This window comes from Pezoporus flaviventris, unplaced genomic scaffold (assembly GCF_033815535.1).
Source record: "Pezoporus flaviventris isolate CSIRO_AGI_PZ_B2104156 unplaced genomic scaffold, CSIRO_AGI_Pfla_v1 ptg000063l, whole genome shotgun sequence".
In the NCBI taxonomy this organism is placed as follows: Eukaryota; Metazoa; Chordata; class Aves; order Psittaciformes; family Psittacidae; genus Pezoporus; species Pezoporus flaviventris.
The window spans coordinates 7,604,546-7,616,577 of NW_026892611.1; the positions used below are offsets into that span (position 1 = coordinate 7,604,546).

General features: G+C 47.5%; 2 protein-coding genes across 4 annotated transcripts in view; one reads left to right on the top strand and one right to left on the bottom strand.

The window, feature by feature from the left end:
• CAMKK1 (calcium/calmodulin dependent protein kinase kinase 1) overlaps window positions 1-12,032 on the top strand; it is a 95,618-nt gene that overhangs the window by 68,498 nt on the left and 15,088 nt on the right. For all 3 annotated transcript variants that reach the window (XM_061470396.1, XM_061470395.1, XM_061470397.1), the window contains exons 10-12: window positions 6,454-6,653; window positions 7,364-7,417; window positions 8,489-8,562. In XM_061470396.1, the coding sequence (XP_061326380.1) occupies window positions 6,454-6,653; window positions 7,364-7,417; window positions 8,489-8,562 (328 nt within the window). The remainder of the gene's footprint in view (window positions 1-6,453; window positions 6,654-7,363; window positions 7,418-8,488; window positions 8,563-12,032) is intronic.
• IFT22 (intraflagellar transport 22) overlaps window positions 4,161-12,032 on the bottom strand; it is a 133,293-nt gene continuing 125,421 nt past the window's right edge. The window contains exon 6 of the transcript XR_009746423.1: window positions 4,161-4,173. The gene's annotated coding sequence lies outside the window, so the exon portion shown is untranslated. The remainder of the gene's footprint in view (window positions 4,174-12,032) is intronic.

The following is a 12,032-nucleotide window of genomic DNA, read 5'->3' on the forward strand; positions in this document are numbered from 1 at the left end:
CAAGCTGGGACATGAGTCTGTGCCTCTGTTCCCATGTGGGAAATAGGGAACTGCTCCTCCTGTGCCCCTGCCTCTTGCCTGCACAAGTTAAGAGTTCCTCAGAATGGAGCATGTAGAGGTGAGGACTCTTGACTGCAGCTATAGCTGGAAGGTGCTGGGTGTTCTAAATGACAGCAGCAGGAGAAGAGGGGCTGGCTTGTGTTTTATCATGTGCAGACAAGCTCTGTTTAGATGATTAAAACAACCAAAAACCCTTTCACATAACCACAAGCATTGCTGATACTGGTCCATGAGGGCTTTGTGTAAGAGTGAGAGTAATGAGCCGGTGGAGCAGATCAGAGAGATGTGCTAGAGCCTCTTAAGAAAGATCAAGCTGTTTGATTTGTGATGTTGTTTGATGCAGTTATGTAAGTGGCGGTGCTCAGGGTTAGAAGCAGCCCATGGCACAGAGTGGCTGTTCTGGCAGGACGTGCTGCACATACCCTGCTTCCAGCTTTCCCACTGATCCCTCAAACAACATTGGCATGTGTGTAGCCATGGCAGGAAGCTTGTCCCCTGTGACTGGTGATATTGTGATGTGCTCGTATAGGCTGGAGGACAGGTGTAGAAGCCTTTAGCAAGGCTCTACCTCTTCTTCACCTTCCCTATTGCTTCCTACTGGCTGTATCCTATCCCTGTCTCATTTGCTGAGAGTACAATGGTCAGCAGGTGCTGAAGATGGAGCACAAATGGAAACTGAACTCTTCCAAAGTGCTGGGCAGTGCTGGGTGTTGGGATCCCCCTTTTCAAGTGGCAAAGCTTCGATGGATGGAGGACGAGAGTGGCAGAATGGTGAAGAGAGCTGGGATCCTCACCCCAGCTGCACAAGGCTCATGCAATGAGCTGAACATGAGAGGGAAGGTGTTCTCCTTGCATAGCCCACTACAGCCACATCCTCTGTCTCTTTCTCAGTGGAACACTGCAGGCAAGTACAGAGGCTTGCTTCAGAGAGCAGAATTCTGTCTTAAGCTCTGGATGGTGGTGCAGCAGTTTTCTTGGGAGGGTGTTAGATCATTTCTTTGCTACAGGGCTGATGTGAGAGTAATACTAAGCAGACTCTGCAGTAGCACCATATGGATTGCTTTTGCCCTTGAATGGGAATGGGATTCTGTTTCTAATCAACTATAATTCGGCTTCAGACTCAGTAAATAATAGGATGTGTCAGTGCATTGCAAAGTTTTATATGGATAATTTTTACATGAGCTTTTAGCAAGTTGGTATTAGCCTGTTGGAGGTCTAAGGTTTCCAGAAGGGAATGCAGTGAAAAGCACCTCTTCTAAAAGGACTGAGGGACAATCTCTCTGTTGCTAACACTTCTACCTCTTCTTCTTGGTCTTCTCTGGTTGTCAGTCTAGGCAGACAGTTCCCAGATGTTTGCTTCTGAATAAAAAGGAAAGCCTATTTAGTCTCTGAATGACCTGTGGGATCTAGAAATGGGGGAAGCATTTGTGAAGCGAGTTGCACATTGCAGCAAAAGCCAAGGGACTGAACAGCAAGAAATGATGTGTTCAATGGAGCTGTGCTAACAAGCAGTGATGGAGCAGAGAGGCAGAGCAACAGGAGACACGCAGAGAGGCCAGACAGGGCTGTGTGCTGCACTCGCAGGTAGGAGCCATTGCTTTCTTTTAGTACCATTCCCAAATCACCCGCTGGCTTTTCAGAGATGATGCTCAGCATGTGCCAAAGCAATGTCCTCAATGGGCATGTTTTGTGGCCTGGAAATACAGACCAGGGGCTCGTTCGCTGGATAGTCAGCACCCAGATTGTTTGGAAGCTTGGAGGCATCTGGATGGCAGAGTGCCACGAGGCAGCTGTGACAGCCACTTGACATTAAAGACACGCTGTCGTCTTGTCCAAGGGCCAAGCATGAGGAACCATGTTTGTGGTGCTGATGAAGCAATGGGAGAAGTGGGTACAGACTGCCTGAAACTGTTGAGAAGATGTGAGTAATCCAGGTGTGCTGCTGAAGAGGCTTTCAGAGTCCATACTGGGACTGCCATAAGGACCAGCTCTTCATGGAGCCCTGTGGGTGCTTTTCTTTCTGCTCCTCTTGGGAAGGTGTGAAAGCAGGAGCAGAGGGCAGCCCCCGCATGGCACACCCCACATCCTCATTGCTCTGAGGAACTCTGGGTTACTTTGGTTTGTACTTAAAACCCCAGACTATTGTATTCATGCTGTTAATACCAACTGACTTAAAATACATCATAATGGAGAAACAAAGTCCTGAAAAGCCAGATTTTCAGAGACCTTTTATTTTGGGCAGTTATTTCATACGCTCTCAAATTTGAACAGCCAAGCATGGGTTCATCCCAGCTGCTACAGGCAGTAGGTGTAGCATACCTGCTATTGTAATGCAATGTCTGTAAGTGAGAGGAAGAGATAGTCCTTTCCCAACTGCTGCTCACAGCCTGACTGCTCCGAATCCTCTGAGGTTGTATCTCTCCACCACATAGCATTAGCCTTCAAGCCAGCTTTTCTTAGGTGTTTGCACTCCGTGCCTGAAGTCAGGAGACAGTCTAAACTTTTAGGTGTGATTTCCCTTGTTTCTGAGCCCCGCTGGGTGAAACATCACCCTGAGATGTGCCTGGTCAGGCTTTCTAACGCAGGCTTTGATGGCAGTGTCCTACGTGGGCTCTCCCCTGTCCTGCCTGCCTTATTCATGGGGTGGCTCTGAGGTTAGCGAACAAGTCTTTCTAATGTGCTTTGGGATCTTTGCCTAGCTGATGCTCTAGAAATCCATGGAATTGTTATTCAGATGCAAATAGCCCTGAACTTCTGTCACCTTTCCACTGAGGTGAAGGATGGATCTAATAAAACCGAATTTAAGAGTGCTGCAGAATCAGGCTTTCTCCTAAGGGCTCTGTGATATCTTAACACTGTTTCATTTTCATTATGAAGAGGTATTGATCTGTTCTTCGAATTGGGCCTGTCAGCACAGAAAGCACAGAGCATCTTGGAGCCCAGGGAGGCTGTTCCTGTGAGCTGCTGGCCTCTGCTTTAGGAGCAGGATCCTTTCCAGGATTTTTGACTTTGGGAGGGATGCAGACAAGTACATTTGCATGGGAATGAGTGCGTTTCAGCTGTTGATGTCCCCCTTGTGTGTGGTAGGTGGGGCCTGGAAGGGAGGCATGGATGGGATGGTCCTTCCCGAGGAGGTCATGGGTTAGTTTAAAAGAATAATCCCCAAACCCTGATGGAGCAAGTTTAGCTGTTACAGAGAGCTATTTTGGTTATGCTTCCTTAAAGCACATTTGTGGTTTTTATTCAGGTGTTGGAAGTGCTGTCCTTTCTGTGCCTGACACAGCCCTGCTCCTGTTTGCTAGCAGCGGCATCACAGTGGGTCCTTAATCATAAGGACAGAGAGTGTTTTGTTTCTGGGACCTCTGGTCCTGGCTTGCAGTGACGTTGAATAGCAATCCTAACGAACGTCCCTTGCCTACCTGCTGCTCTTAACATCTGCAGAGGGAATAAACTTGCTCCCAGATGCTTCAGGCTGTTGACATTAGAGGGTTAATTTGTGCTGGTGATTGTGTTTAACTGACTGTGGCCGTCCTGCTCTCCTTGGGTGGCTCTGTGGGTCCTGTCCCTTCTGTACAGTCATCAGCAGTCTGGAGGGTATCATTAGGCTTTTATTTCTGAGATGCTTAGCTCTCCCTCTGGAGTTCTGCAGGGATAACACCATCTTTCCCTCTGCATGTTGTGCTGGAGATCACACTGGTTTAACCAGTACCTTTCCTGCAAGACAGCTCTGTCCCCAGCTCCTTCTGCAGCATGTGGCAGTGATGCTTGTGTCACTGCAGGCACATCCCACTGCTCTGCCTGTCAGCCTTTGGCCAGCCCTGCTGAATTAGTTGCTTCCTGCCCTTCTCCCTGCAATGTGTTACCTGCAGGAGATCTGCCCTTGCAGCAGGAGTTGGTGGGTTGGGAAGTTTTTCTGAGCTTAGGTGTGTTTCTGTCCTCCGGATGAGCAGTCCTGCTGCCTTTCTGCAGCTCTTAAACAAGCCAGGTTTTTCTGTTGCTTGGGAATGATTTGGAGGGCATCTTTTACTCTTCTTTCTGCAGCCCTGTATTGTACTGAGCTGTACCAGTGGCAAGGCACAGGGCAGGAGAGGATAAGACTGTGTGTTTTGAAGCCTGCTTTGGATAGCTGTGCTGGGGAGGATGCCCACAGCAGCTGACACACTGGGACTGTAAGAACTGTGTTGTTTCAGAGCAGAAAAGAGATTTCAGGTTGCCTTCATCAGGTTTGCAGCTCCACTCCAAATCATCTCTTGGCAAACATGAGCAGTTGCTCTTACAATTGTTGCAGCTGTGATGGAGCCTTGTTCACTTACACCAGCTGGTGCTCAGTGCACAATTCCTGTCCCACATCCTTCTCCCTTCATGGCTGTGTACAAGGCAGCTGGATTAGGAGGCAGAGGATTTGGAGATAGCAGAAGTCTTTGGAGCCAGCTGGCACAAGACTTTCATTACTGTCACACAAACAGCAGCATGGTGCCTGGTTGGACACTGCTGCTCCTGACCTAGCCACCCACTTCCCTCTGCACCCATCTCTTTCCCATCCTGGTATATGATTTAAACTGTGCCAGGTTTGCAGAAGCACCTGGCTGACATTGCACTGCAAAGCCCTGGGATGTGTCAGGCTCACTCCTGAGAGCACAAGCTGTGCTCTTCTGCCCTTCAGGCACTGTGCAGTAGTGGTCAGACTGTCCCTGACACTGACATCAAGCACATGGGTGTTCTAGACTGGGGAGCACACACGTTCATTGACCCTAGTGTTTGATAGCTTTCCTTTTTGTGAAGGATGTGTTTCTTATTTGTTCAACATTTGATATTGCTTCTGTGCCTAACAGCCAGCAGTGCCCAGATCTGCTGGGTACCAGGCTGAGCTGGGCACTGAACAAACACAGAGCAGCTGGCAAACTGCCTGCATTTTCCCTCTGCTTTTATTAGATTGCACAAAGGCAGAGAATGGGTTCTACAAAATAAATAGTTATTTGATATGGGAATTGGTTTATGGGTTTGGTCTGGGATTTTTACTTTCCTGTATAGAAGAAATAATAAGAAGCCTAGAGTACCTGTTTGCCTAGTTTAACTCCCTCAGTTTCCACACTTAGCTCCAGGGATGTACGTGTGTATTTGTGCCCTGTATTTATTGTTTGTTTTAGAGGCGCTGGGAATCTTATCCTTGTGGTATCAGGCAGACACCTGCCTGAAAGGCAGCTCATCATCTCCAGAAGGAAAACTTTGCTCCCCCTCACTTGTTTTTTCCTCTCCCTATATTATCATAACGAAATGTCAGCTTGCAACCAGCTTCGCTGCGGAGCAGATGTCTCCTCATAATGACTGTTGTTGCAGGGTTTGCCATGTTTATCCTCACTGCCTTGCCAGGCTGTTATGACATTAACTGGCTCACATCTCAACGTGGCCACGCAGTTAATTGCTGCATGTCTGAAAGAGGATGTGAGCACCAGTGCTCCCCAGCGGGTTTTAGTCTGCTGGGTCTCCGCATCGGCTCTTTAATGTGCCAAGGAGAGCATCCCCCAGCTGTGCTTCAAACTAACAAGAGGTCCTTCCAGAAAAACATACCTCCGAGTGGGACTTCCCCTCCCCAGACACAGCCTGCTGGAAAGCTGGCTTGAAAAGAGCAGAACAGTTACTTGAAGCTTGTTCTTTCTTCATCCTAAACCATAAATGGGGATGCTCTGTAGAGCAGGCTGCCTTCATGGCAATGTGTGGACCAGGTTTGTAAAGCAGGAAAGGGTTAGACCAGCATTTCCTCCACCCAATTACATGTTTCCTAGGAGATAAGGGCTCATGTGGAGGCATAAAAAACCCCCATGCTCTGTTTGCAAGAAGGAAATGTGAAAACGGTGGTTGTGGCCAGTGGCAGAGGGAGGCCGAGGGGTCCTGTTCCCCTGCGAAGGGCAGTAAAGGCTTGGTGCATTTCATCTCCTGTTCGGTAGAGTCTTTTGGGGTCATTTTGGGTTCTGAAAATTGGGTTTGATCTTTAAACTTGTTCTCCAAGTTCCTGAGGAGTCAACCACTTCCCTGCCACTCCCTGCTTCATACAGCAAGTTGCTCAACCCACCAGCTGAAACGATAAGGCCAAACAAATCTACAGAGTTTGAGTGGTTCCTTCTCCAACAGCAAAGCGTGGTCCCCCTGGCTGGGGTGTTTCTGGGTTCATGTCTCTTCTTTGCCTGATTACTGGTGAGAGATGTATTTGAGTGTTGTACTCTGGTGTACGTCCCAGTGAGGCACCAGAAAGGACTGGCTATAGGAAATGGAACTGCTACTACATTAGATTACATACACAGCAGTAGCTTTGAGTCAGGTGCCCTTCTGGACAGGTTTCCTTCCCCTGGGTATATTGGCTGCTGTGACAGACCATGCTCCTGTGTTTTGTTTCAGTGCACTACCAGAAGATCATTCACCGGGACATCAAGCCTTCCAACTTGCTCTTGGGAGATGATGGGCATGTCAAAATCGCCGATTTTGGAGTCAGCAATCAATTTGAAGGGAATGATGCCCAGCTTTCCAGCACGGCAGGGACACCAGCCTTCATGGCACCAGAGGCCATTTCAGACACTGGCAAAAGTTTCAGTGGAAAGGTAGGTCTTTGCTCACAGCTGGATGTCTCATGGGACCCCCAAGCACGGCACAAAGGGCAGCACCACACCTGCAACCTTTGTGTGTTGCTCACTCAGGGATTGTGGTGCAAATTAGGGTTATTCTTAAGTAAAATTGAGCTCTAATTCTGTGTTCAGTCCATGCAGAAGTCACACTGGTTGTTCTGGGCAGCAGGCAGACACTTTACTGTGCATCCCTGCTCAGACAGGAGCCATGTTAAGAGTCTTTTCCTTGCCCAAAGGGAAAGAAGGAAACTTGATTCCTTTCCAAAATAATCAAGAGGCACAGGGGGCTGCTGCACAACAAGGTCGTATCTTGATCTCCTGAAAGTGAGAGGCACTGCTGAGGCTTGTAATGCAGACATAGGGATATGGTCTAATGTGTTTTTTTTCACCTGGAAGACTTTTGAGGTTCAGCCTTTCATGGTGTCATCTGTAAGAAGAAGTAGCTGCTTGCTGGTTACTGCGCTCCACAGCAAAGACAAGAGAGGCAATGTCTGTCCCAGCACAGTCCTCATTCCTCAGGCATGCTACAGATGCCTTTAGGAGCCCAGATTCAGGCAGAGTCTGCACAGTACAACAGAAAATGTTCAATGCATACAAATAATGCTCTCTGAATCAGTGGGAAAATCCAGCTCGTTCAGATAATCTGGATTGCATCTCATTTACTGCCTGCACATGCTTTCTTTCAGGCACTTGACGTATGGGCCATGGGAATTACCCTCTACTGCTTTGTTTACGGGAAGGTAAGCTGGCTTTCAGCTGCTGGAGCTCTGCATGGCAGTCTCTCTGCCTGGCTTTTGACTCATTCCTTTCCAAATAAAGGAAAATATTAGAAACAAAGACCTGTCTTCTGCAAGCTCCTGTTTTCCCCCATCACCCTGCAGATGAGAAGAAGCTAACGTGACCTGTGGAAAGGATGGTTTCTAGAGTTGATCCCTGTGTTCAGAGCCATTGTTCATGCTACAGCTCTAGAGAGGCATTGGCAGCACCAAGAACAGTTTGTTGAAGGATTAATCCATGCTGCCTGTATTTAGAAACAAGCCAGACAGGGCATGGAGGGAGGTGTAGGTTTGGTCCCAGGCTACTTCAGCATTTCAGCAAACCAGATTACAGAAAGCTCTGTCTGCCAGAGCTGAGGTGGGCCAGATAGAGTCTTCTTTGGCAGAGCCAACTCTTCAGAGCTGCCTTCTGCAAACTCCATGTCCTGTCATGGCTTTGCCCTGTCCTGTCACAAAAAGCCCCTTGTCCCTCCCATCCTCTCCCAGGGCAAGCAGTACATCAAGTATGTGGGGTCTGTGTGTGCAGGTATGTGACCTGAACCTCCTGTCCAAGCACTGACCTCTGCAGATCCCACCACACAGGTGTAAGGCATCCAGCTCAGGGGTAGGAAGTGGCAGGGGAGATGACAGACACAGAGCTATCTCCATTCCTGGTGTGATATTGCAGAGCTAAGTCAGGATGGAAAGTATTCTTTGACCTGTGTCTATAATGGTGTCTCATTTGGGCTGGTATCTCCATTTTGCAGGTAGAAGTGGAGCAGAGAAAAGGAAAACGTGTAGTTCACAGTCACCTGATAGGCTGAATGGAGGGGGGTATCCCAATCCACTTATGTATTCCCTAGATCCCTCTGCTGTTCTTCTGTATTTATTCTTTAATAAGGAACAACCCAATTTATTGTTGTGGGGAGATTTGATTTATCTCCATCTCTGTGTAGAATCAAGAGAGAACAGAGACTATACTTGTGTATGTGAGTGACAACACCTAAGCAATGCCAGGCTCTCTGACAACTGGAAAATCTTCTGTTTGTTTTACAGTGCCCTTTTATAGATGAATATATTCTGGGTCTTCATAATAGGATCAAGAACAAGCCTGTGGAGTTCCCAGAAGAGTAAGTGAACTTTACTCAGCTACTGTAAAATAACAGTTCAGTTCTCAGTGTTATTCACTGTGCAGCATTAATCTTGGTAGGTCACCACAGGGGGACAGACAAGGGGAGCTGAAGTGCTTTGCTTTCTTCTGGGTCCTTCTCATGGTTTTTGTGCTGATGATGTTGTTGAGGCACTACAGCTGCGTCTGCAGCTCATGTGTTCATGTTCTGTGGACAGGGAGTAAAGGAAATGGCTCTTAAAACCTTTGGAAGTGAAGGGATTTCAGCATGGGTCTAGTAAGTTCTGCTCTGGCTACTTGACCCTGGATGCATGGTTTGGTTGAGGTTTTGTGTTTCTCCCCATGTGGTAACCACCAAGTGATTCCGTGTGTTCATTTTCAAAAGCAGTGTGGTTATAGATCTTTATCTCAGTCTAAGTAAACACATGCTTTGGATTTGGAGCTGGGGAAAGTGTCCAACAGAAGGATGCTTGTCCTGAGGTACACAACCACAGCTCGGTGCATCCCCACTCTTCAGTCTCCTCCAGTATCCTCCAGGAACATGAGTTTTCCTGTGTGCTGGCAGACTAGGGCTAGAAAGAGACCCCAAACAGATTAATTTACTCATTTGCTATTAAGAGGCTGCTCCCACCCTGCTTTGGTCAGTGAAGGAAACCCTTGTTGGCCATAGTCAGAGCTGCATGGTGGGGACTGTTGGGCTGTGCTATGTGGGCTGGCTGGCAGCACAGGCACAGCACATCCTCTAACCCACAGAAGTGCACTCAGCATTGCAGAGGGACATGCCAAGGCCACTCCCATGCCATTTGAGCAGTGGGAAATTCAGCATCGAGGTGCCGAGCGATGAGTGTTTGTGGTCTTGTCAGAGGAGCCTGGCGGGAGGTGATTACACTCAATATATGCTCAGTCCCTGCTACCATGCCTTTTCCCTTCATGCATTTCCTCCATCTTCAGGCCTCACATGACTTTCTGCTCGTGATTAATTTATTTCTCCTGATTGCTATCAGATGAAGCAGCCAAAGCTGGATTCTTCCTTTCCTTCCAAAATCAGCCCAGTAGTCAGGCAAAGAATTTCTGACCCTATTGCTCCTTTAATAAAAATGTAGAGATAAAATGACTTGATTTAAAACAAGCATGAGGAAATTAAAACTCTAATGAAAGGCACATCTCATATTGGAGAGGAAGGGAGGGATGTTGTCAGGGAGCCCATTCATGTGTGCATGTACCCAGCATCTATCACGTGCATGTTTTGTGAGATTCTCACTGAATCTTTAGACCCCTCCAGTGAAGGGCTGGGGCTCTGCCTTGGCAGTCCCAGGCTTCCTTCTGAGTCTGCAGAAAGCAATGGGTGCTCGGTCTGTCCTACAAGGACCTTAGAAAGAGATGAACAAAGAGGTAGCAGCCTGGAGTTTATGTGCAGCCGGTGTTTTATCCCTTCCTCCTCCTCTGAACCCCATCACTGAGAGTCTGTAAGGAACTGGTACACAGAGTGCCACCTTTCAGACCAAATCCTTACAGACTTATTAGAATCCATTTTATTGATAGCTGACAGCAGATATGAGAAAGTGTAATCTCCGTATCAGCCCTACAAAAGTATCAATGCATGATGAATAGTTATATATTGAGAAAATTCCTCTGAAACACGATGGAGGGAAATCCACAGCTGTCATCTTTAAGCCGTGACTAAACTTTTCATGGACAAAAAGGACTGATTTGTCAGGTGAGGTTTAATAAATGCAGTTCTATTCCAGTTAGTTGCTTTGTCCAGTTGCACTTATTGAGTATCATAGAATATCTGGAGTTGAAAGGGACCCATCGTCCTGTGGCCACAAGGTCAGGCTGCTTGTTAGATGGCAAACACAGGCCCCAGTCATGGATATGGAGCAACTCTGGCAAGAACCTTGTGCTGTTGGTGGGGTTTTACAGCAAACCAGTCTTTGGGCTGTTAGAACACGAAGGCTGCTCATGCCACATTGCTGTGTTCCCACTGGTTGCTCTATGGGCAGGGCAGGACTTGGTCTTGACAGCACTGCAGCAGCAGAAGTGGTTTATGTTTTCTTGGCAGCGTTCTCTGTGCTTGCTTGGGCCCTGGCAACCTTCCCATCCTCCCAGCCATCATGTATTTGGGTTAGCAGTCAGCTTACAAGTGACTGCTCCCATCTGTCTCTGCAGTAAGTTATTAACATTTAATGGGCTAACTGGGTTGTGCTAAGAACGTTTTCTTCATTCAGACAGTTCCATCAGTGATAATTGGGCTGTGATTTTATTTGGATTTCTCAGTGACTTGCTTTCCCAGCCTAAAAAAAAGCTGCACCCCTGGTTGGGTTGTGGGGGAGCAGAGAGTTACTGGGTGTTGACAGCTCTCTCTAAACTACATCTATTTGTTAGATAAAGGCAGCAACACACACACACATAAAGCTGGAATTCACTGGAGTGGATCCACCTTGGCCTCCCACAGAATTAGCATCTCGCTACACTTGGGAATATTTTGGTTTCAATTTATTTCACCATGGCTACAAAAGATACATTCCTGTCTGCAGACAGTCCATGGAAACTCATTGCCTGTTTCCTGACAACCTTTAGGATAGAGATGGAGCTGACTGTACTGGCGTCATTTGTCCCTTCCCTTTCCTTAGAGATGCTGGGGTAAATATTTATCACTCTGCAGTTAGCATTCATGCCAGCAAGTCCTTGGCATGACACAAAGTAGATGGGACTAGCTCACACCCTGATGAAACTGGTATAACTAAAAAGCAAGCTGGAGAAGTTTCTGTCCAGGCATGTATTAAGAGAGCCAGAAGCTCTACTGGTGAGTGTAGTTTCTCCTGGTGAAGAGCTGACCTGCAGGCACCCTGTAAAATGATCTGTGGTGCTGGCAGCCCTCCTAACTGGGTGCTGAGCTCTGTGATGCTTTGCCTTTTCCTGAGAGCTGTTACAGAACTACAACTGTGAGAAATTTCACAGATGTATTCCATAGATAGTGCAGGCATTTTAGATGAAAAATGCCATCGGGTACAGCATGGAGAAAAGGGAAACCAGAGACCTGGCCATAACCCACTTGACACTTTGGTCCTGTTTACAGGGCATTTCCTCATGGCATTAATCCTGTGTTGTGTAGAAGTCTGACACAGAGAAATGTTAGCTGATGATGTATTCTAATTGTATTTTAAATAACACTGTTGCTGGTTTGGCACAGATCTGACATTAAGTGTTTTAAAAACACCATCTCAGTGTGGTTCTCCTGTGGGAACCTGTTTATTCTAACCTTCTTAATGCACTGTCACTCCCCATAGCTGTTTCTCTGTGCCTGGAGCTCATCTCAGGAGCAGCACCATTCTTCTCATTCCCACTTAAATTGTTACCTGCAGTGAAGCTGAGGAAATGGGAAGTCTCTGAGGGCTCATCCTGCCATTCCCCTTGTCTTGGCCATACTGCCTGTGGACTTACAGCCCCCTGATGCAACTCTGAAAGTGT